Source organism: Acomys russatus, chromosome 6 (assembly GCF_903995435.1).
Source record: "Acomys russatus chromosome 6, mAcoRus1.1, whole genome shotgun sequence".
In the NCBI taxonomy this organism is placed as follows: Eukaryota; Metazoa; Chordata; class Mammalia; order Rodentia; family Muridae; genus Acomys; species Acomys russatus.
Genome location: NC_067142.1, coordinates 57,585,513 through 57,611,496, shown reverse-complemented (window position 1 = coordinate 57,611,496; position 25,984 = coordinate 57,585,513). Strand labels below are relative to the sequence as shown.

The 25,984-nt window shown below is 42.5% G+C and overlaps 1 protein-coding gene across 1 annotated transcript in view; it reads right to left on the bottom strand.

Moving 5' to 3' along the window:
• Positions 1–25,984, bottom strand: part of Slc9c2 (solute carrier family 9 member C2 (putative)) — a 57,155-nt gene that overhangs the window by 12,948 nt on the left and 18,223 nt on the right. Inside the window, exons 8-21 of the mRNA XM_051148335.1 lie at positions 25,418–25,517; positions 23,243–23,386; positions 19,934–20,102; positions 18,919–19,000; positions 17,858–18,021; positions 16,655–16,774; positions 15,190–15,287; positions 13,943–14,062; positions 10,451–10,649; positions 9,445–9,633; positions 7,969–8,118; positions 4,880–4,931; positions 1,980–2,128; positions 1,731–1,856 (exon numbers count right to left, since the gene is read on the bottom strand). Of these exons, the coding sequence (XP_051004292.1) occupies positions 1,731–1,856; positions 1,980–2,128; positions 4,880–4,931; positions 7,969–8,118; positions 9,445–9,633; positions 10,451–10,649; positions 13,943–14,062; positions 15,190–15,287; positions 16,655–16,774; positions 17,858–18,021; positions 18,919–19,000; positions 19,934–20,102; positions 23,243–23,386; positions 25,418–25,517 (1,862 nt within the window). The remainder of the gene's footprint in view (positions 1–1,730; positions 1,857–1,979; positions 2,129–4,879; positions 4,932–7,968; positions 8,119–9,444; positions 9,634–10,450; positions 10,650–13,942; positions 14,063–15,189; positions 15,288–16,654; positions 16,775–17,857; positions 18,022–18,918; positions 19,001–19,933; positions 20,103–23,242; positions 23,387–25,417; positions 25,518–25,984) is intronic.

The window sequence follows — 25,984 nt, the reverse complement described above, 5'->3', positions numbered from 1 at the left end:
AGCATAACCCCAATGGAGACAAAGCCAGAGCCAGGTCTTGAAAGAAGCTTACAGGTAGAATAAGTGGGCCACCAAAGGCTTTTTGGTGTTTTTGGTTTTTTACTCACTTTACATCCTGATCATAGCCTCTTCCTTACTCTTCTCCTGATCCTACCCTCCTTTCCTCTTCCCCCTAACCCCCCTCCCCTACTCCTCAGAAAATGGAAGTCCCACACAAGAGGTTTTTAATAGGAAAATTATGGTGGCAGTTTGAGAAATATATGCAATAAGCAGGTTTCCAAATCACCCGTAGTGGGCACCTCGGAGCATAGGGGTTGAGATGCAAGAAAGCCACTCTCACCTCTCACTTTGTTTACATGCTTCTGAATTGTGTGCTGGCCCATAAGCACTGGCAATTCTGCAGTTAAAAAATTCAAATGCAGGCCAGGTGTGACAGCGCATGCCTTTAATCTCAGCACTTGGGAGGCAGAGGCAGGCGGATCGCTGGGAGTTCGAGGCCAGCCTGGTCTACAAAGTGAGTCCAGGACAGCCAAGACTAACACAGAGAGACCCTGTCTCAGGAAAAAAATTCAAATGCCTACCTAAGGTTAATTACTTGCCTTATGTGTTATTTCAGCCTTGATTTTCAGCCTTGATTTCCTACCATCATCTTTGCCCTTATCTTTGTGTGTGTGTGTGTGTGTGTGTGTGTGTGTGTGTGTGTGTGTGTGTGTGTGCCAATGTGCACATGCCACAGTACATGTGTGGAGGACAGCAGAGGACAATCTCAGGTGTTGGTCCTCACCATCTACTTTCTTTGAGGCAAGATCCTGCCAACAAGGGTTCCCTCTTCCTAGCCATACTTGGCCAAGGCTGGACATCTGCTATGAGCTACACCAACCAGACCTGCCAAGAATCTAAACTGAGGCATAGAACCTAGGGTTTGAGGACCTAAGCACTAGAAAGAAACATCCACAAACTCCTGATAAGACCTTCCCCCCACCCCCCACCCCTCGCCAGCTTAAGGTTGGCTAATGTTATAGACTGAATGCCCGTGTCTCTCTAGATTTCATATGTTGGAATCCCAACTCCTAACGTGAGGGATTAGGAGGTAGAGCCCTTGGGGGGTGATTGGGTCTGAAGGGTGAGGCCCTCAGCGTTAGGATTAGTGCCCTGATGAAAGAAGCACTGTCAGGAGCATTTGCTCCTCCTGACTGGTGAAGACAGTCATTTAGGAGCCAGATATAGTCCCTCTCCAGACATCACATGTGACCGTGCCCTGATTTTGAATTTCCCAGCTGATTGCCCAGCTTCCAGAACTGTGAGGGATAAGTCTCTGTTGGTTGAAAGCCACCTGGTCTGCGGTGCTTTGCTACAGCAAATCAAGCTAAGAGAGCCAAGCAGCTCTTCGCTTGTGAAAGCAACCACAATTCTTCAGAACATTTTCTCCTTGCTTCAGTTAGCGTTCTGATGGCTTTAAGTGGGGGGAGAAAAAGAGAAGGAAAAGGAAGAAAGGAAGGGAGAAAGGAAGGAAGGAAGAAAGGAAGGGAGGGAGGAAGGAAGGAAGGGAGGAAGGGAGGGAGGAAGGAAGGAAGAAAGGAAGGGAGGGAGGAAGGAAGGGAGGGAGGAAGGAAAGAGTAAAGGCTTAATTTAACTAATTTTACGTTTTCAATATGCTTTTCTTTAGTAGTTGCACAGTACAGGGGGAAATGTTAACATCAAGCCTGAGCCAGAACAAAAGACATTATTACCTTGAAGAACTCAATGAGAACATCTTTATTTTCCATCCAAACGATGTTGGGAAGGTATTTGTCAGGAGTGGGAGGTGGGATAGCCATTGGAAAGCTATTCAAGGCTTTTATTTTTGTAAGAAGTACCTAAAAATAAACACGCAAGTTTTTGGTGATTGTTTCTGCGACAAAGGAAAAAAAAAAAAAAAAAAAAAAAGACATGAAGGCCAAACTAGGGAAATCTAAACAAGGTGGGAATGGCGCCATTACCTTGTTCATCTCAATGCCCTCGTGCTTGTCAATGATGCCTCTTGACCAAAGGAAGGTGAGGTTTTTGAGGGCTTTGGCAATCACGTTGCGGATTGCCTGTTTTGTCTTCAGGGCAATGACGACATCACGACCCTCATGCTCAATGAGCCCTGAGAAAAATTGAACTCGATAAGCAACCTATGCAATCACCACAGTAAGAACTGGGATTGCATTAGTATCTGCAGAATAGCTGCTGGCTCTAGCTTTGTGCAGAACTTGAGAGGCTGGCAGGATGAATCTGCGTCCCCATTATACAGATGAGAAATTCAAAGACTAGCTCCTGCCACAGCTACCCCTCTCTGACTTATTCCCATGGCATCTCCTACGCATCTCTTCACCGAAGCTCACTTCACTAGGGTACTGTTTTGATGTCTCAGCCTTGTCCTCCATATATCTTTTGTTGCTTGGATGACCAAAAGACTTTCATTCGAAAGAGCATCTGGACTCACGTGGGTGGGTCTTGTGAGATCAAGGATCCCTTTTAATAAACACAGGGAGTCAGGAACTAGACTGACATTGTCATCTTTACATTGAGCACAATGTCTTCTATGTGCATGGAAGGTACTTACACATTTTTTTTTCCACTAAAATGAGCTGATCAGTGAGATAAAGGGTAGCTGCCGTCTAGAGCATAGGATTTAGTACCAGATCTACCAGAGTTAGAGACCTGACTGCCACTTCTTAGTCACGTGACCTCAGGCAAGCTAAACCACACTAAGCATCAGTTCCAAAAGCGGATAGACCATAAGACCATAAAAAATAGTATAAGCCATAGAAGTAGTAATTATAAGGATTAAATGGGGTGATGTATGTAAATTGTCTTATAGCTCCTCACTGAAACCCTCCTTCTCTAATCACGGACGGTGGCCGTACGGAAACAGACACTCCATTTTTCTGGACCAAACTGAGAAAACTTCATAATGTTCCATATCACCTAAAACCGCAGCACCACGGTACACAGTTCCAAGGGCCCTGCACTTTAAGGGCACAGAAATAAAAACCTCCTGCTAAGTAGACGGCAGCCATGGGTTTGGGGGTTCCTGAAACAGCAGCACAACTATTTTGGTTTATCCTACCCAAGCACAATCAGCCGCTAGACTGTGTTCTTTCCATTGTGATCTAGAAGGCACGGTCATCTCAAAATCCATATGACATCTTACAGTGTGGCTATGAGCGCAAAACGGCCTTTACTTCTTGTCTACTGACTTCCGTTTATTCAGGCTCTACCTTAGGCCAGAGCTGTGCCCCGGTGCTCAGTGCCCAGTAAAATTTGCTCATATGAGGAAAGCAAACCCAAGACGTTCAGCACAAAGTCCTTGAGCTCCTATTGTCTCCTTCAACTAAAGCAACCTGAGTGTAGACACTCAATCAAAAGCGACATTTCTTTTTTATTATTATTATTATTCAATTTATTCAGATTACAACTCAATTGTTATCCCATCACTTGTATCCTCCCATTCCTCCCTCCCTCCCGCTTTCACCCTATTCCCCTCCCTTAGGTCTAAGACCAAGGGGACCTCCTCCACCCACCTCCCCTTGGTGGGGAGGCCTGATGGCACTCAAAGAAAGAATGAGCAGGCTACCAAAATGAGACTTAATAGCAAAAGTAACATTTCTTGCAGTCCTACATTCTGACACAGTCTTACCAAAAAGGGCGTGGAGACAGGGTAGGGTGGAATGCTTAAGAAACAGTTGACCTACTTTCTGAAGTCAGCTGGATAAAACAAAGCAGAACAGCCTTTTGTCAAAGGTAACAGCTTTCATGTGCCCTTTCCTAAAAACCCTTAAGGACTCTGACCTTGGCACCTTAACACAATCCCCTGCTTCCAGCCTGACCTTACCACCTTAACACACACCCCTGCTTCCAGCCTCCCCTATACTGCCACAGCAGCTGACAGGATCCCCCCACTATCTACAGTGATATCCTTTGGCATGCTCAGACATTCCACCAGAACGCACTCTACCCAATACTACTTTTCCATCTTTGGACCTTACAGGAGGTCAGTAAATCCTGGCTAGATAGATGAATGAATGAGAAAACGAAGCAGAAGACTTCACACCCTGCCGTGCCCTGCTTGCAGTCATGCCTGAAAGAACAGAGCTCTCCCACGAGTTCCTGTATTTATCTGCTCCAAGAGGAGTGAGGAACTTGTGGTAAGAATTCTTCATCCCCAGAGCAACAGAGCCCAGAGGCACAGCTGTCAGAAGAAGGCTTCCCTCAGGGAGATGGGTCCTGCAGCTCAGTGCAACCTTCCCACTTACAAAAGAACATATGCTCACTGCAGGGAGTTGGAAAACTTAAATAACAGAGTATATACACACATATAAAGGAGAAAATACCTATCTGTGGTTGGGTTCTACAGATACTTCTGTGGATATTTGGGACTTTTTTCTTCCCTCTATCGTGCACTGAATTGTGTGCCGTCAGTGTCACATGCCGAAGCTAGAGGCCATCAGTCACCATATTTAGAGAAATGGCCTTTACAGAGGTGATGAGGCTGACATGATGTCATAAGGGCGGAGCCCCAACCTTGTAAGGATAGACCATCACTGAAGAACTTGGCACCAGAGTCCCTCTATGTGTGTGGGAAAGGTCAAATGAGGGCACAGTAATAAGGTAGCCACGTTGGCCCTCCAAGAAGCCAGTTTTCACCAGAAACCAACCTTGATAGTACTCATCTGGGATTTTAGTCTTCAGAACCATAAGAAAGAAAATCTATAGGGTACATGGGGGAGAAGAAGAAGAAGAAGAAGAAGAAGAAGAAGAAGAAGAAGAAGAAGAAGAAGAAGAAGAAGAAGAAGAAGAAGAAGAAGAAGAAGAAGAAGAAGAAGACAGAAACCAAGTCCCCCAAACCACTCACCTAGTTCTTTAATCGCCTCGCGTCTGTTTTTTTCTAAAATGTCATATAACTTCTGTAAGAAATTAAGACATGGTTCTTGTTATACAAAGTACAACCCTGGCTTCATCATCTGGTTAAAAGTTAATAAACCATCACAAAGAAATTCTCAGTTTGATTTGGGGGAGTGTTTGTCTTCTAGGGAATCCAACTGCATTCCCCAGGCTGGGACGCGAGCTGCAGAGAATATTGCACAGCATAAGTACAGCGCTTCGCTGTAACGACTGTTAGTTAGAAAGGAAGAAAGGAAGGAAGAAAGAAAGAGAGAAGGGAAGGAGGGAGGGAGGGAGAGAAAGGAAAGGAAAGGAGGAAGGAAAAGAACTCTTCAGTCAACTTAGAGATGTGCCAAGGGAACAGCTATTCTATTCTGCCAAGAGCACAAAAACAAGTGGAAGGAAGCAAACACCCCCTGTAAGTGAGTTCCTGCTCCCCAAAGGCCACTCCTTAAATAAATAGTTGAAGAAGAAACTCCACGCTGAGGCGAATGTTGAATGATTGTTCTTTCAATGACACCACAGATAATGTGGGATGCTCACACTCTGACTTCGAGTCTTTCTGAGCATACTCTTAGCCATGCCAACAACTGAGGCAGCAATAAATATTTCCCTGGGTTGTCACTTACAGGCACCTGCAATGTACTGAGACACTGCATGCCAGGGACTACTCATAGGAACCAACTGGTCTCTTGTCTGAGGCTTAAGCAGAACAAATTTTTTTTTCTGTTTGTTCAGGCTTTTAAAATTACACATGATAGGCCCCTTGCTTTGAATACGCAAATGGGGTATATATTTTTTATGAAACAGTTAAATATTAATAATAGTTATCAGACTTCTTTTAGTAACACTATACTCTTGTCCAGCCCTTCTTGCATTGTGCTAAGCTCCCTTCTTGCAGAAATGGATTTATATTCACACTGAGGCCTCTGGGCAAAAATAACATCCCCCACCCACCTCATCCCCCACTACCAGGCAGACAATGTCTGTGACTTCTCTGCAGATAAACTGCCAGGGCCAGCTTTCAGAAACGCAAGTCACTTCCAAAGAAGCATCCATCTACTACACACCTCAAGAAACCATCTGCATCCTTACTGAATCTCTCTGTTTCTTAATCTTCAGTTTCTTTAATATGTAGGGGTGTTTTGTCTGAATGTATGTCTGCACTATATGCATGCTTGGTACCTGTGGGGCTAGATGAGGGCACCGAATCCCCTGGGACTGGAGTGAGAGATGGCTGTGAGCCACTATGTGGGTGCTGAGAATTGAACCAGATCCCCTGAAAAAGTACCCAGTGTCTTAACCACTGGCTCATCGCTCAAGCCCCCTGGAGTCCTCCACTTAAAGTGCTAGTAAAGGTTTGTTTTATACCTGCTATCAAGGCAGCTCCCTCTGTCTTCTCCTAACTGTCTCTGAACATTCCTAACTCCCTCTCCAGCTCCTGTTTGTCTTTTCTCATCTTCCTTCTTCTAAAGTCTTTTCTCGAATAAACTTCTCTGTGTTCTCTGCTGTTTGTTTGTTGTTTGGGAGGCTGTGGCAAGGGAGGGACAGGGTCTTGTTGTGTAGCCTTGGCTGGATTGGAGCTCACTGTGTAGTCCAGCATGACTTAAATCAGTCTTCCCACTTTAACCTCCCATCTGCTGAAACTGCAGGCATGAAGCACCGCACCGGCTTCTCTGTACCCTTTCTAAAGCGCAGCAACCTAGCTTTTTAGTGGCTCTTTTAATTTCACTCTCCATTTTTGATAATAAATCTACAGGATAAAATTCTGTTGCATATTAATATTGATCCTATAAAGAAGGTAAGTAACTTCATAATCTCTCTTCTGCTGCAGGCCTGAGGCCACTATCAGTCACTGCTCAGGATGTGCACTGCAAGAAGGAGCTGTGACCACCAGCCCTCTAGCTACATACACAATTCATCGAAATTGCTGTACTAGGGATTTCGTGCCTAGGATTTCAACTCATCGTTGTGTTTAAAACCAGAAGTTTTATTTGAGCTGGGAAACTGACTCACAACTATCGTTTCCTTGAAGCATTGGGGCAAAGAAAAAAAAAGAATGGAAGATAAGAAACAAATGCAACATATACGAAATGGGACTTCAAGAACAAAATAATGCAGGAAAACAGGGAAATGTTTAAAATAAGAGGCTGTTTCTTTCTTTTTTTTTTTTAAGGAACTATTGTTTGGAAAAAGAAGATATATTAGTTTTTGAAGATGGGAACACGACTGTCAAAATTTTAAAGTAATGGCTTAATAGGTCCTCAAGAGAGCAAAAGGAACACAGCGGAGGGCTGGAGAGTGCAAGAGAGGGCTGGACTAGAAACCTGGAAAATCACACCAGGGAGTGCTCATGGCAAAAGGGGGGGGGGTGGCTGAAAGTTGTGAGAAAACTGAAACAGGAATTATGCCCGGAGATCATCCATCTATCTGTGACTGAATGATTATGGTGAGCAGGAGAGGGCTACCTGAGGCTAGGCTCCCGGGAGCCGTCTCAGACAGCACCTGAAGAGCAAGCTGAGTCACATCCTGGACTCGTCAGCTCTTCCTGGACCAGGGGCTTGTCTTTGACCCATTCAACTTTCATACCTATCTCATCACCAGCTGTGACTCCACAGCCATGAACTTCACCACGAGGCTTCCCACAAGTGCCCAGTTCAAATTGCGCTTTCTTCAACATTTTCAATTCTCTTTCTGGTGTTTTTTGTTTGTTGTGTCTTGTCTTGTTTTGTTTGAGATAAGGTCTCACATAGCACATCCAATTGCACCCCACACACACATACACACAACCATGCACCCACATATGAGAGCACACAGGCATGTACATGCACACACACACACACACTCACACACACACACACACACACACACACACAAATTAAAAGTTTAGTGTTCTCTGAAGCACCTTGTATAACAAATATTTGAACCCGTTTGACTACTGAAATCTGCCCACTGGTCAAATACACAACAAGCTGATCTTACAAGATATGAATAGTCCTAAGGAAGGTCATTCCCACCTGCACCACCACCTTCAAACAATGGCCACTGCCTGTTTCTTACCCGGTAGATTGATTCACGACCAGAGATTTGCCTGACCAAAAGTTTGGCATCTTCCTGACTTTTGACATAGCCTTTTGTAATACTGTACATCAAGCTGAGGCTCTTTTTGATCTGTACATCTGCCATATTTATTAGTATTGGTATTATAATCTGGAATAACAGGGTGTAGAAATCATCACACGTTTAATTAAGTCTAATTTTTTAGGGCACCTAACTTTATGTAGAAGTCACATCTATCTCATAAGGCTATGACAAAAGCTTAACTGATATATAAAGTGTTTTTCCCAGTTCCTGGCAAAGAGTAAATGCTCAATTAAAAAACCCAAATATATAATAATACAGATTTCTTAAATATACATTAAGATTTTGTTCAGTCAGTACTAGATAGAAGGGCTAAGTGGTTGAGAATTGGTGGGCACGGTCTCAAGATTTGTGTTGTTTAACAATCTCCTCTAAATTGAAATGTTCTATTCTGCAGGAAGACTCCTTAAGACTAAGTAAATAAACCACTCACAAGTATCAGAAAGTCCCTGAAACTTACAAGGGTCACAGGCTTCTTACAAAAATTATGTAATGGGAAGGACTGCTAGGGAAAAGAAGCTTACCTGTCAACTCTGAGCCACCTATATCTCTGTAAGTAACCCCAATAAATGCATGGGTTTGCCAAGATGGACTGGAAATCACTATTTTGGCCTGTCATTGAATACCCATTTGAGATGTACAGACAGTTTTTTCACATCTCTTCCCAAAAGTTGCACAACAATTTGTCTTACACAAAAGTACATCTTTTAAAAATTATTCCTTCTTTAAAACTTTTCATAGAGTACTGCTTCAAAAATAATTATCTTGCACCATGCATGGTGGCACATTTGGGAGGCAGAGGCAGTGGAATCTCCAGGTTCAAGGCCAGCCTGGCTTACATTAGCCAGGGCTACACAGAGAAATACTGCTTAGGGAAAAAAAATATCTTGCATTTATATGTAAAAGACATCAGCATGAAACCTGATTGTCTAAAGAAAGTTCTGCCATACTAAATCTTAGCCTCACTACTCAACTTGATTTCCAGTAGTCTGTACTATGCGGTTATACCTTACATGAACTCTTAGCCTGTATCTCAACTCATAAGGCAAATAGCGCAGAACCAAAATTATTCCTTTAAGTGGATTTTACATATACAGCTCTGCATAGCAGCTCTTATGAACACTAAATTTGTATCACTGATATATAGAAGGAAAATAACAATTAGGCAGACAAAGGAGGACAAAAAGAACGGGGTTTAACTCCAAGGCTCTGCTCTTATCTGGGGCCATTGGAAAAGCCTCTGTGAAGACAAGTTGTAAGCAATGACAAAAAGAAGGTAAGAGAGGAAGCCAGGCAGGTGTCTATTTGAAAAACATTCTGGAAAAGACAACTCCTTCTCTCATTTTATTCAAAAACAGCAAGACGTACTAAATCCCTTAGCAAACCGTGCCTTACCTTGAAAATAGGAAGAAACCTAATTATTCTTAAATATCCTAATATCACTGTAAACTGGATGAGAATCAAGCTGTCTGGTCTCAGTTTGACGAAGTATATGCACAATATATCAACAATTCCGATAACTATGATGAAAAAGTCCAAAGTATTCCAATTCTGAAGGAAGTATTTCCTTTTTAAAATTAATATCTGTTTCAAAAATGCAAATAGAATCGAATGTTACTGCATTACAACTATACATTGACATAGAGGAGAGGGAAATATTTAAAATTGTGTGTCAACTAGAAATGAGTTGTATCCTAATTTTTTTTTTAATCTTATGTGTTTGTGTATGTTCACCCTAGTGTACGATTATGTACGCCATGTGTGTGCAGGTGACCACGGAGTCCAGGAAGAGAGCCCCAGACGCTCCGGATCTGGAGTTACAGTTATGGGGGATTGTAAGCTCCTCAGTGTGGATGCTGGGGACTGAATCCAGACCCTCGGCAAGAGCAGCGCCTGCTCCTAACCATTGAGCCATTTCTCCAGCTCCATGAGTTAGTTGCGTTATAAAAGCTGAATTTTAAGCTATGTGCCTGGAATTGCCCTAAATTATTGATCTTCCACATCAAAATGTTTAATATGATGCAAAAATGTAAAAGCAATAAACAGGTTTGTGTAACACTGTTAAGAACGAAACTATTGCCACTGAGCCTGACATGGGGCTCTCAAGCCAGTTCATTTGTTTATTCATTTTCTGCACTGTTTAAAGGAGAGTTTTAAAGGAAGCATCTATGTCTAATATTTTCAGTTTTCTTTCACCTAATCCATGGGAGTCCCTCTCTGCTCTTATGTGACTTAGGCAATTTCTAAGGCTGAAATTAAGGCTGTTAATGTCTCAGGATCCCATCAGCTGTAATAGCAAACAGCTTCTGGTTTCAAGCTATTTCAATAATAAGGCAACAAAAGTGGATCAAAATATCTGAATTATTCTTTTTATACAACATATTTCTATTTTCCACAGTACCTTCAGTGCTGATTCTAATGTATATAAAATGATAAAATAGTAGTTTATGGATATCAATGCCGGTACGTTCAACTCTCTTGCAATTGGCCACAAATGTATTATCATAGGGAAAATATACATTACTGTTACAACATGCGATGCATATTCAAATTCTTCTGAAATTATAATGCGATAGACAAAAATCAGAAATTTATTATTCCTGAAAAAATAAAAACAAATAAAATATCAGATCATTTAAAGTATAACCAGTAAACAGGGAAGTCCAACATCTGTGTACACAAATCAAACCAGAAATTATATGAAATAGAACAAGCATACATCAGGGCACTGTGGCACACATTTTTAGTCCTAGCATTTGGGAGGCAGAGGCAGGAGGATCATTGAGTTAGAGGCCACCTGGTCTATACAGTGAGTTCTGGGACAGCCAGGGCTACAAAGAGAAACTCTGTCTCAAAAAACCAAAATAATAATAATAATAATAATAATAATAATAATTATTATTATTATTATTATTATTATTAATGTGTACTTTATATATATTATAATAGAAGAAGTTAAAAGGATGATTCTGTTAATGTATATAATAAATCAAAAGTAAGAAATATAGCCAGACTTCGACTACATTGTGGGTTCTTTTTCCTTCCACCCTTCTCCACCCCTTTTCTACCCTTTCAATCATCTAACACTAGATAGAAGAGGAAAACAGGATAGAGGGAAAGGGGACAATGTTATCATTAGACTACTTTCTGCACTGATTAGGAGCATTAAGTTCCTTGGTGCAAGTTTGATCTTTGCTGTCCAGATATCTAATTTCTTGTTGTTCTTTCTTCTTTGAACATGACTACTTAACAAACAGCAACCAACAACAACCAGCCAACAACCCAACAACAACAACAATCCTGCCACCACCAACAACCCTTATACCCTCTGAAGCTCATATGCTCACAGAAACTATCTGCAGCTGGCAAAATCACGCCCCTACTAGAACACAAGACAAATCATAGCCAGATGCTGAGGACGATCTAAAACAGCCGCATATCCCACACCTGGGATTAAAACGAAACCATATTCTTATAATATTTCTGTGGGTTTTTTTTTTTTTTAAGAAACTAAAATTCTCACTACAAAGAAACAATGAACTTGGAGGAAAATGTGTTATTCATCAGTTTTTTGGTTTTGTTTTGTTTTTCAAGACAGGGTTTCTCTGTGTAGCCTTGGCTGTCCTGGACTCACTTTGTAGACCAGGATGGCCTTGAACTCACAGCGATCCACCTTCCTCTACCTCCCAAGTGCTAGGATTAAAGGCATGTGCCACCACGCCCGGCTTGATTTGTTTTTTTTGTTTGTTTGTTTTTTGGGTGGGTTTTTTTTTTTTTTTTTGGTAAAAATTTTTTAATAAGAAAAATATTTAATAATTACCATATTCACTTCTTAAAACTTTCTAGTCCATTGAAAGTAGAACTGAACAAAAGAGGCTCCCTGGTATGATAGCATTAATTGACTGGATTAAGAAACACCATGGAGCAGGCGGTGGTGGCTCACGCCTGTAATCCTAGCACTTGGGGGCCAGAGGCAGGCTGATCGCTGTGAGTTCGAGGCCCAGCTTGGTTTACAGAGTAATTCCAGGACAACCAAGGTTATACAGAGAAACCCTGTCTCTAAAAACAAACAAACAACAACAAAAGAAACACCTTGTATGTGGGATTTCCTCCTTAAGTTGTTTGCCCGGGTGGCTCCCAGAGACTTCCGAAACAGTCCAGGCTGTCACCATTGCTCTTGCTTACACACTAGAACTAGATATTCTAACATCCTTATTGCCAAAGACAGCACATGCTCTGCACACAGGACCCATGGGAATGAAGCAGAGCCTGAGCTGGAAGCTTCCTCCCTGCTGGAAGGTGCTGTCTATGCAGACTATCAATGGGGAAGTCATCAGCAGTCTCACTCAGCCGTAGACCTTGAGTATTGCAATGCTGAACTGCCTGGCAAGACGTGCCCACTGGTTCAGTATTGGCGTGAGTGTTCTGAGAGAACGGACCACGTCTTGATTAGATTCAAGGCACACTCCCCTGGAAAGCATATATGTGGCTAGGGAGCCCACAGTCCTTACGGTGGACCTGCAGCTGATGATGTTTTGTCAAGTGGACATGCAGTTAAACTGCCTTCCAAATCCGTATGTGCATACCCACAGACCAGCACAGCTCTCAGCCTCCATCAGAGGAACTTCTTCTTCCAGTGAGCCACAGTCAAAGCAGGGGCTCATAACTGGCCAACCCTGGTGAGAAGAAGGCACTGCTGAGTGGTTGGCCTCAAATAGGCCGTTTACGTCACCATCTCTGAGGCCCAGGGAACATCTTAGAAGAGGGGTGCAAGGATTGTGAGAACCAAAGGATGAAGACGAATGTGGTGGGGAGACATCTTCAGGGTAAGATGTGGCCGTTGCAGTCATAAACACGCAACAGCTGTGACTGCAGGGTGGCAGGAGAGAGAGAGGGGAGGGAGAGAGAGGGAGAGAGAGGGGGGGAGAGAGAGAGAGGGAGAGAGAGAGAGGGAGAGAGAGGGAGAGAGAGAGAGGGAGAGAGAGAGAGGGAAGAGAGAAAATAGAGAGAGAGAGAGAGAGAGAGAGAGAGAGAGAGAGAGAGAGAGAGAGAGAGAATATATGACAGACAGCCAAACATCTCTCACATCTTCCTGGCCTACCCAGATATGAACAAGAAGCCTTGCTCTCCCAGTGCCGTCCCTCCTTTGCCATCATGCCCTATGCCTCGTCAAATTGGGAGCCAAAATTATTCTTCCTTGTGTTGTTTCATGTCCAGCACCCCATCACAACAATGAGTAAAGAGACAAATGCTCCTGAACATATTATCTCAGATGCTAGAGGTCTAGTTTATTATATTTATGCTTGTGTTAACTTTTTATGTTTATTATCTCTAAACCTATTCGATGGAAAAAAAGCAAAAACCATTTCTAGTATGTTCTTATTTTGACATCCTCTGTTGGGGGAAAAAAAGTTGTTTTCCTGTTCTAAAAATTATATAAGTTCACAGTCTGTATAGCAAAGTGAAAATTCTACCCAAGCTAAGCAAAATGTGTAATTTATAATATTTCAGGAAATCAGTGATAGGCATTCTTAAGGTAGCGTTGCTGTTTTCTTAATTTTCAATATCAATGTAACTACTGTCCTAGTGCCACAAACAGAGCTTCACTGAGCTATATTTAGCCTATCATAGATATGGCTCACCCTCGCTCAGTCCTCTACCCAGATGAAGTCTGCAAGCAACATGGTATATAAGCTAGCCCTAAAATGCCATCATTTAAAATACAAGTGTCAATGAAGTTGCTGAGACAGAAGAGGCAGACACAGCCCTCACTTAACCTGTTCACATCTGCCACAAAATTAGTTTGCATGGGGGTGGGGGTGGCACTGCTTTCCTCTAAAATGCTGAAGTGATGATATTGAGTATGCAGCTTTCAAAGGTTCATAATACTTACCCAGGCACATTAAAAAGTACCCTCTCTTTGTGATATTCCAAGTAAGTTAACATGTTTTTAAACTTTATAAGCCAGCTTCTAGCTCTCACATAGGTTGAAACATCAGAAATACTCATGAATCTAAGAAAAACACACATACATGTTATTAAGAATAGTGTCTCAGTTGGGACAATAAAAAGGGGGAAGACATACTGAATATCAACTTACTGTGGGCTTACTGAATGTGCTTACTTGCTCAGCCGCCCTTAGGTCCCGTGCCTATTCACATGTCCACCACGGCCATGTTTCAGGAACATTTTCAGCCTGGGACTCCTGTGCCCCTGTTCCCAGATCTGTCCCTGACCTGAGACGGAGCCTAATCAAACCTTCTCTAGACCAGCCCTCTTTAGAGTTCTGGAATTAAGCTTCTTTTTGTTTCACGTTACCCAACCCTAAGGGCAAGCAAATGCCCCAACTTTCCCAAATGCACTACTCAGGCCAATGGTAAGTCTCCCACAGAGATTGCCAGACTGCTGAAGTAGTAATGACAGCCTGGCTGGTATTTCTACTGCCATCTCAGATCGCATAACTCACTGATGCTTGGCAGGACGGTGAACAGATACTGATACGTCTCTAGGGCACTGAGGTTTTCCCACCAGACGGCCTTGCCGCTAGCAATACCATCTCTTAGGCCAACTATTCCCAAGCTCACGCCATCCCCAGAGAGCAATAAGAAGATTTGGGCTGCTGTACCTTTTCCAACAACTTAGTGAATATGATATAAAAGTAAAACAATTACAAGAGCAATTAAAGCAATATGGGTTCTCGCCCATGAATTCCCTTGTCTCTTATCTAAGCCTGAATCAAAGTTATGAAACGGATGAGAGAATCAGGCAGGGTGGAGAGAGGCATTCGAACAAGACAGACAGGAGTAGGGATGCAGACGGTGGTGAGTGTTTGCCTAGCATGCCCAAGGCCCTGGGTTCAAGGCCCAGCATAAAAAAAAAGAAAAAGGAGGGAGAGAGGAAGAAAAGGAGAGAGGGCAGGAGAGAAGGTGGGGGGATGAGGAGAAGGAAAGGGGCAGGAAGGAGAAGAAGAAAAACATTATTGACTAGATGAATGAGTGGACAGGTAAACAGGTGGACAAACAGCTGGAGCAGACAGCTGGAACGGTAGATTGGTTAATCCAGACATTTAGTTCTCAGTGTGCTCATGGCCACATATTCATTTCTTTCAGAAAATATCAATTAAAGAAGCGTCTCACTTACTTTCCAGGTATGGGGCAGTAGCTTTTGGTTGCACCAATTAATATTCGAGCTGCCTCTACTCCAAGGATTCCATCGTTACATTGCTTTTCAAAGCTACTCTGAAACATTTTTTTATATTTCAGTATTTTATACTTATAAATATTTACATTAAAATAAAAATTATGAAAAATCAAAACACAAATGGGATGGCTGGGAACTGTGACTCACACCTGTAATCCCAGCACTTGAGAGGCAGGAGGATTGTCCTGCATTCCAGACCTGCCTGGGCTACAGTGAAATCCTGCCTTAAAATAAAAAACAAAGCATACATTGACTTACCCCTCTTTATAAATTTTTATTTAGCTATTTTTACATTTGTTTATTTGTGTGTGTGTGTGTGTGTGTGTGTGTATGTGTGTGTTAGCACAAGGAGGTCAGAGGACAGTTGGTGGGAAAGAGTTCTCTCCTTCCACTAAGTGGGTCCAGGGGCTAGAACTAGGTCTTCAGGTGAGGTGGCAAGCACCTTCACTCACTGAGCAGCTAGCTTCTTGATCACACTATAATTACTAGCCCCAGCAGTCGGCCATGGGTGCACCACGGCTTCTATCAACCTCTTTCACTGCTAGAAGTTAATTAAGCAGGTGGGGAATTGTGTTAAGAAGAACTTGGTGTATTAAATTTCCAGAAAGCAGTTTTCAGCTGAGTGTAGTGACACATACCTGTAATCCCAGCACCTGCATGACTGGAATGGGATAGTCATGAATTCAAGATGAGCTTGGAATACCTAGTGAGACCTTGTGTGTGTGTGTGTGTGTGTGTGTGTGTGTGTGTGTGTGTGTGTGTGTGTGTGTGTACACACACACATACACGTGGGGGTGGGAGGGTTGGGGGTGTATGTATGTATTAACCTTTCAGCCATCTAAAGGAGCCTACAAAGTGACAGTTAAAATTTACTACTGTTAGAAACAAAATGTTTGTGACTTGAATTCAAGGCCGAAGGAAGGAAAGTTTGGTTTTGCTTAAGTTTCAATAACTCAGGCTACAGAGATGGCTTGGTCAGGAAACCTTTACCATGCTAACATGGGGGCTTGAGTTTGGAGCCCCAGCACCCAAGTCCGACATTAGGCTCAGCTCCAGCCTGTACTCCAGTGATGAGGAGACGCTGGCTACCCTGGCCACATCAGTGAATTCCATATTCAGGATGAAACACTGTCTCCAAAAATAAGGTGGAAAGCAACTGAGAAAGACACCCATTATTAACTTCCGGCCTTCATACATGTATACAGAGAGAGAGAGAGAGAGAGAGAGAGAGAGAGAGAGAGAGAGACCAAATAAGTAAATACATACATTTCCATAACTCAAACACTAATTTTGACAGTCAGTATACTATAAGGAGACAAAAAGGTTTACTAGTCACCACAAAACTGTAAGGATTTAAAGGCATGTCAGAGAAAAAACAATTAAGGTTGTTTGAATTGATACCCACCATTTGTATAATAGCTACATGCAATCTGGCCTCTTCTATTAGAACTTCATCTGTTGGGGACTCCTCTTTTGGACCATGGGGACTATGGGAAACCTGAACAGTGTGAGTCTGTTTTAAAATCTGAAGAGACAAAAAAAAAGTTAAAAATTAGTAAAGCTGGTTAAGACAGGACAAACAAGGTACTAGCAAAGGTTTCAGTAGCTCCTGTGCAATTGCCGAAGTGGTGAGCTATGTAAGACTGGAGTAAGCCAGCCTATCCTCTAAACCCAACTATGCTCCTCCACTCTGCACATCAGCCTGTTTTTTCTGCTCTTTATCATATGCAGGGAGAGCTCTCTCAGGATCTCAGCCTGTCGTAAGTATCTTGGCAATGGTCATGACTTGGAAGTCATCTTATCAAATACCCATTCTCCTTGTATCTGATAGAAAGGCCAGTCACCACTCACTGTGAGTTCAAGGCCAGCCTAGTCTACAAAGTGAGTCCAGTATAGACAAGGCTACACAGAGAAACCCTGTCTTGAGAAACTGAGAGAGAGAGAGACAGAGACAGACAGACAGAGACAGAAAGAAAGAAAGAAAGAAAGAAAGAAAGATAGATAGATGGCCAGTCATGAAGACTTTCTTTTTAGGGACAGAATTAAAGTTGCTTCACCAGCTAATAAATATTTTCCCTCTATTTTCCAGCATCTAGTTAGTAGAATCAGGCTTGGATGCCTGTGCATGTACACATGTGTGTGTGTGTGTGTGTGTGTGTGTGTGTGTGTGTGTGTGCGTGTGCACATGTGAGTGGAAGCCAGAGGCTAAGCTCAGATATTGTTCCTCAGAATAGCCATTGCCTTTTTTTAATTTTTAGTTTATGTTTAACTTTTCAAAGGGATTTTTATTAATTAAATTTGCTCCCTGACAATTGTAGATACTCAACCTTTGAGACAGAGTTTATCGATGGAAGTAAGAGCTCACGGATGAGGATGGCATGGCCGTCCTGTGAACTCCAGGGCCCTCAGCACTGGTATCACAAGCATGCATCCCTCACCAGGCTTCCCTATGTACGTTCTGGGAATCTAACTCAGGTCCTGAGGCTTGTGTCACAAGTACTCTACCCACTGAGCTCTCCCCAGGCCCAGATTCCTGTTTTTAATATTCGAGAAAGACAGGAAGACCCAGAGAGGAAAAGGAAGGTTGCCGCTGTGCATGTCAACTCACAGGATTGTATTCAATCTTCGCTTTTTCTTCTACTACCTTCCAGTTAACGTTTGTCAAAATTTTTTCTGTCTTTAATAAAGTTATTGTATTCATTATAATCTGTTGTATGTGCTGAATGGCATTTTGGACAGCCATTTGTCTTGGGAGGGAGAGAGCACACAAACCTGTGATTAAAAAAAAAAAAGGAAGGCCTTAGGAGAGTACCCACGCAAGCTTGCATGCCCTCCTTTGACCACTACTACCAATGATCTTGCTTTGGACTTTTTACCTAGAATGTTTATTTGTATTTTTAATTGTTCTTATGCATTCTATTATAAATCACTTCCAATTCCTCTTAGATGTTATTGAATATTCCCCATTTGTGATTTTATTATATCTATGTATATTTTTGTCTTCAAATTCAAATTCCTTTTGGATATAGGCAGCTACAGAAGGACCTGGGAAGTGTCTCCCAGCATCCATTCTCTCCTTCATCCTTTTGCCAAGAGAATCCTTGACTTTTGAGTAAAACCATAGGTGACCAGACAAAAACAAAAATGTCCAGATTCTGTCACTTGTGTGTCTCGTGTAATTAAGCTCTAGCCAATGGAATGTGCAGGAAAATGGCGGTTTTGTCCTTAAAGAAAAGCTGCTTATCCTCCAGCCCCCATGCCCCAACTCCTCTTTGCTAGCAGGTTAGACTGTAGACACAGCAGTTCATCTCATGTTAGCTACACTGGAGGGATGTGCCATTCCTACCCTGCAAGCACAAAGGCAACCTGGGTCTCTGGACAACCTGGCACAGCAGAGTCATCCTCCTACTCTAGACATTTGGTAGAAGGGAAAAGACCTGGCTTTTTTTTTTTTTTTTTTTTTTTTTTAAGACTCTATTCACTTAGTTTCTATTAAATTTATATAAACCAATATTGCAATCAATGAATTGTCTACATACACTCCATTAACGACATAACTCATTTCTAAGGCAATTCCTAAGGTCCATAACAAATGTCTACACAACCCTCTGTTAATACTCTCATTGTATTTTCTCTCCAGTAACCCTCTCAATAATACATATACTTTACCTAATGTCTTGGCTGACCGAAGCATCATATGTGAATTTATTCCTGTTGTCAGTAATGACAGTACTTGTATATAGAATATAAACTAAAAACAAAACATATAGATGTTTAGAGCAAAAATATTAAATACTATTACCAGGGGTGAACAATGTTCATTTAACTGCCTGCAGAATTCTAACTCAATCTATATTTCTAACTTCTGTCTCTAATAAGTTAAAGCAAAGGGATTGTTTGTGGACACTGTTTGGTCATAGTACACTGGGGCAGTAATTAACTTTCAATTTGAATGAGGAAAAAGAAAAAAAAAAAAGACTAACCATGTGTATTCTAGGATAACGACCCTGAGAGATCTTTCCAGAGCTGCCTCATTTAGCAGCAGACATGTAAAGTCAGCAAGGCTGGCCTCAAACTCACAGGATCTGCTTGCCTCTGACTCCCAAGTGCTGGGACCAAAGGCGTGCACCACCATGCCCGGTTTCAGTCAAACATTTTTAAATGAGTCTGAAGACTAAATAAAAGATATCCTTAATACATCCATTTATAGCCTCTTTCTTCCCTTGGCATACATACCTAGCATCTCAAGTTTTGTTCTAGCACCTACATGGGGTTGAATGTTCTAGATGGGGGTATTTTCTTCTCACATTTTCTAGTAGCTGTTGAAAGCATGGCCATTTGTGTGCTCGGTTGGGTGTCAGCTGTTTTATGAAGTGCCATCTCCAATCCTCAATTAGAATCTAATGTTCAGTGAGCTGAGGACTCACCCACTTGTGAACAGTGGAGTCTGGCTTGGAAACCAAGTCTACAAATAACCATACTAAAATCATTATGTAAACATTGGCCCCTTGTCACTGTCCACATAAACTTTTTTCTGACAGCGTCTTTTTCTAATGAAAAGAATGCATTCAAAAAAGAAAATCTAATTCAAAGATGGTTAACTTTAAGATTAGCTATAGTATGCTACAAAATAAGTAATAATGAATAAATAAAAATAACCATAACACATGATTATTTTTCCTACCATATGTGGTGCCTCTAGTTTATATTCAGAAAAATTATAAATGTCTGGAGCCAAGAGTAAGTTAAAAACGCCTCTAATTCCGGACCATGTAATAACAACGCCCCATCGCCAGTCATATTCGTAGCTTGAGTGCATCAAAATAGGGCTCACTAAGATCACAGTAAGCAACCTGTGGGCAGGAAGACAGCATGAGTAAATAAAACAGGCACCATACACGGATGTTACTCACAGCTAAAATCATGTACTCAGTGCTGAGCTTTCATCCAAAAGTTTCCATGACTGAGAAAACAGCGTAGGTCACCACTAAATCCCTGGAGCCAATCTGAACTGTGTGTGTAAATACTGGGAGAATGTCCACACAAGTACAAGGCTTTGCTGTTCACACGATGGTGTGTAATTTGCAGATAGGTAATAAGTTCCTATACGGACAGGCCTCCAAAATATGTTGACAGACTTATCAATGCAGTGATGAGGCATCAAGTGACTGAGAATTGGAAATGGAAGAAGTACTGATTGGCCCCCCCAAAAAACAAAATTATTACAATAATATATAATATGATATACGATTATACACACACACACACACACACACACACACACACACACACACACACATATAATAAACTTAACCAAACAAAAAGTTTCTTCAGTTCCTACAAGAATCACATACTAGGTCTAAGATGATGATTCAGTGGTAAACATACTTGCCGAATAAATATGGAGACTGGAGTTTAGTTTCCCAGAAACCAAGTAGATTCCCGGGGGGTTGTGGCTGACCATCTGTAATTCCAGCCTCAGGAAGCAGAGACAGGAAATTCCCAGGGTCAGCCGTGGGAAAGGCTGTATCAGTGAGCTCTGGCCTTCACTGAGAGACTACCTCAGAGAATGAGGTGGAAGAGCAGTTAAAAATGACTCTCAAAATCAACTTCAGCCTCCTCCAACACACATACACACACACACACACACACACACACACACACACACACACACACATACACACACATACACACACACATACACACACATACACACACACACATACACACACATACACACACACATACACACACACATACACACACATACACACACACATACACACACACATACACACACACATACACACACACACACACACACACACACACACACACACCGGAAGAAAAGAATCCTAAGCTTACTTCAATGTGTTTCTGCTTATTTTAAGGTCACTTTTCAATAGGATCTTGTGACAAAATTCAGAATTTAATTTATTTTTCATTATTTTATTATGTGTATGGATGTTTTTCCTTCATGTATGTCTATGTATCACATGCATTCTTAGTGACCTCAGAGGCCAGAAGGAAGCATTAGACCCCCTGAAATTGGAGTTACAGTCTGTTATGAGTTGCCTTATAGGTGCTGGGAAATAAATCCAAGTCCCCTGGAAGAGCAGCCAGTGCTCTTCACCTCCAGGGCATCTCTCCAGCCTCTCAGAACACCAACAGAATATGTATATTGTGTTTCAGATGATTTGGGACATGATTGTATATAACATAAAGGTTATAGAAATAAAATTTTATTTTTGAGCTTCTTAGTAATAACTAAGTCAATATAGACACATAGGGGAAAAAATAGTTTCATATCGTACATGTCTGTGTCCAAGTCAGAAACTGGCCTGTGTGCCCAGTGGCTAGTGTAGAGCATTGAAAGTAGTCCCAAAGTCTCAAAGATAACAAGGATGGGAATACGTTTTGAGCCCAGAAATAAACTGTCACCTACAAATTAAGCTAGGAAGCAAAGAGTAATGTGCAGACAGAAGACAGTGAGACGGCTACGGACTTAACAGCCACGGATACACAGTGAGCGTGCAGTGGATGCTGTGCAAACCGGACAGTGTGTGGGAGTGGCATGTTAGATTACAGTGCGAAGGATACCTGAGCTGTATGACATGTCTGTGAAGTCCAAAGGCATCTTATAAAACAAGGTCCCTTGGCCACCGCCCTGCATAGAAATCGCACTGTCATGAATCCTCGTAGGAGACATGCTGTGAAGGAGCAAACAAAGGCCTTCAAGTGGGGCTGCTCACAAAGTCAGACGTTAATGCCAGCTCTGGCCTTACAAGTTGGGTGACTGACGCTGGGCAGTCTCTTGAGCTCCCTGCAAACTTTCTCTGTAAACTGATGCAATAACATCCCTCAGTGGTTTAGTCCACATGGCAGCTGCTGAGCAAATGGATTTACCACAGGCACTGGCTACTATGTGTGGTGAGAAAGTCAGCAAGAACACTGAACTCCATTTGTCTTGCCCCGTGACGCTCTAACTTTAGTCAGGAGTCAGAAGGGCCTGACAACTTGTAGAATCATTTCCTGGATCGCATCAGTAGAATCAGTCAAGACAGGCCCATGACTTTGCATTTCTGTCATACTCGGGGGTGATGAGAGTCTTTCACAAGAGAAACCTGAAAAGCACTCGGCCCAGGGCTGCATAGCATGCCATTGCCCTGGTTCCTGACTCCGCAGAACTTCCTCGTCCCTACAATCTATTGCTTCCAACTCTAACTCTAGGCACACCCTAAGCTCGGGAGGGGGGGCGGGGGGAGGGGGAGATGGGCTGGAGAGATGACAAAGATTGGCCAAGTGCTTGCTGCATAGGAGTGAGGGCTGGGGTTCAAGCGTCAACACCCCAACATAAAAGGCAGGACCAGTGGCTTGTGCCAGTGACTCCAGTGTCAGGGAAGCAGAGACAGGCAGATCCTTGGGGCCTGCTGGTATGTCACCCTACTGAATCAGAGAGCTCCCAGTTCGGGTAGAGGCCAGGAGATGGGTCAGCAGACGGAAACTGAGATCCATCCTCAGGGCCTACATGGTGGAAGGAGGGAATCAACTCCTGCAATTTGCCCTCTGACGTTAAAATATGTGGATGCATGTGCGTATGCAAATACATACATACATACATGCGTAATTTTTAAAAAGTTTTTAAATAAGGTAGAAAAAGATGTAGAAGAAGACATCCCACATCAGCCTCGGGCCTCCACATCCTTGAACATGCACACACACACCACACACATACATACATACATACACACACATACCACACACACATACTCACAAGCACACACATACCATACACACATATACGCACACATACACATGTACACACACACCACACACACACATACACACCACACACACACTCATAAACACACACACACCATACACACACACTTATGCACACATACACACACACCACATACACACAGCCCTAAATACATGTATGCACATATATACAAAAAATAACATAAGCCCAGCAAAAGAAACTAATCATTACCTTACAAAATTCACTGTTACAAATAAGGTAACAGTGAAAACTAGTGAGTGAAATCTGAAATACTTGATTTCTCCACAGCCAATAACAATGCCAAAGAACGCATATATTAAATGTTCATACACAGATGAACACATTATTAAGAACCTAGGAGGGATGAAAAGGAAATGACATTTTAATCAATGCACTTTTTAAGTAGATTCTTCTTCACACGGAAGCACCTACATTGTGCCTATCGCTGTCATCTTGGTGGAAGCTGTGGCCTCCATCACGGTTACAGTCAGCATGAGACTACATTTTGTCAGTCTAAGACACTCAGGTCGTTATCCTCATCACACCAAAACTCACGGGGTGCCCCTCCCAGCACAACGACAACAGCAAAGCAGAGAAACGGAGCCCTCCCCAAGCTGGTGATACACCAGTTTCTCTGGGATTAGCCAGCAGTTTCTCTAGTACTGGAGCTGCCACTTCGAAGTCCAGAGCAACGGTGGTTGCAGAGGCACCTGGGTACCTTCAGGTGACACCCAAGGCCTCTTCACCACGCTTCTTGCCGAGACATGCTCCTCCCCTTACTTTGGAACGTCTCTCTTTGTCTGCTTTCCAACCTGCTGAGTCCCTAACAAGTCTTCGAAACCAGTTCTTTTCCTGTGTTTTCCAACTGACGCACTCTGGTGGGACGTGACCTCTTCTGAGTCCCTGCAGTGCTGCCTGTCTGCACCACCACGGTGGTTAAGTACGGGAGAGCAACAGACCCCTGTTAGGTTGCCTATGGAAAACCTCCTATGCTCTCTCTGCATGCGGGCTTGCGTGAGTCAAGGCCAGACCTGACGTCACAGGCAGATCACAAGCCCCACCCCCTCTTGATTCCCTCTCGGGGGACGATCCCTTTTGCCTGAAGAAGCTATTCTGCCAGGGAAAAAGCACTGGGAAGCCTGGTTTTAGCTGCAGATTAAGCTTGTTATCTGATCTAATGAGCACGAGGTGTGACTCTCCAAGTGATTTCCAGCTTCTAATTCAAGCCGCTCAGGGCTCCTTTGGAGAAAGGTAGGAACCGAGGGCCTAAAATCCCAGTGCTTAAATCTCAGCTGTACTAGGGTGACCGATGAGTTGGATGCTTTTTAAAATATCTCCACAGGGTCTGACAGTTCCTTTGCAAATAGCAGGACCCAAAAGAAACATAAGCTTAGAGTACTTCTAGTTAGTTTGAATGCCATTTAACTACGGCATGTTTTTGTTGTTGCGTGAGGGGGGAGGGGATGGGGGTAGGGGGGAGCTGTTTTGGTTTTTGAGCTGTCTTACTCCTATTGCCTCTGTCTTAAAATTCAACATCCAGGAAAATATTAGTGGCTTAAGTGAAAGAATAGACAACTGGGTGACTAGGATGTGAAATTACAATACTGCTAAGTGACAGTATGCCCAATCTCAAGAGCACATCCAAGTTCAGTTGCTGCCCTGAAGATAAGCCTCAGGAGCCAGTTAGACCCGAGCTTCATTCACAAACACATCAAAGTAGCAAAAGTTATAGGTGCCAATTTTGTTTCATTTTGCCAAACCAAAATAAACAAAGGAGCATCCTCTATTGTGGCTATTTATTATTTTTATAGGATAATTTAAATACTAAAGAATATAGTAAAGACAGTATTTCAAAACAACTTTAACATTGATTGAACAAATTTTCATGGGAAACTGCTTTCATTTGATATGAGAATTTCTTTGGTAGATTGTAACTTGGTGTCTGGATTCTGAACAATTCTGTGATTTTGCGTGGTTTCTCAGGGAAGGCCTCAATCCATTTGTCTGAGAAGGCACTGATGCCCACACCCCCACCCCAACGCCATCCCTGTCACATTTTTTTAACACCAGGTGGAAAGGGTAGGTAAAAGTCTTGCTCGTGATGCATCTCTCTTGCTCTGACCTCCTCCCTTCATGCAATAGGATGATGTCACCCAAGTGTGATATGAAGGAAAAACACCCACAATGCAAAGCGCTGTGGTCTCAGAACCACTGATCCTTTGCTCAGAATGACGATATCAATAATGCTGATCATTGTTGGCACATTGAAACTTTAAAGATGGAAATATGTATATAAATGGAACCGTCTTAGCCTCCTTGAAGACAGGATGGCCTAACCACTGGAATTCTATAAAATCTATACTGAACACACAACAGAAAACTCACTTAGTAATGATGAACTCCATCCTCGGCTTAAAGCTTAAAGAATCTAAATTCAGGCCTACCGTGACCAAAGCAACAATGCCGGACATTCCAAAATATTCCACTGGGGAGAGAAAAAAGTGAATTAAAATTGATTGCGAAGAAACCTGCACACTGGTGTGCTCTGAGTAAAGAACCTGTAGGAAAGTTGAAAGGAGCATTTCTTATTTAGAAAGTTGCTTCAAGGGATTAGCCTAACACTAGATCGGGAATAGCAATGCTGCTTCTGCAATGGGCAACATAATAAAGAGCCACGGGGGACCTGTCATGGAACTCTCCTTGCCTAGTATTCTGTAAGAAACCAGAGATAGAATGCAAACAAACAGCTGGCCAATAAAGCTTCATATAATCTTCATCTCCATAGGATGTTTTTCTTTTATTCTGCTCTTTTCATGAAGCTGTTTTTAGCTAAGAGCATATTTGACCCAGTTTGCCAACCTTACATCATCACTGAGGCTAGGGCTAGTGGGAAAAGAAATTACATAATCTCTGCTCAGCACCTCAGGGACATTGTGTTGGGTGAGCCTGGAG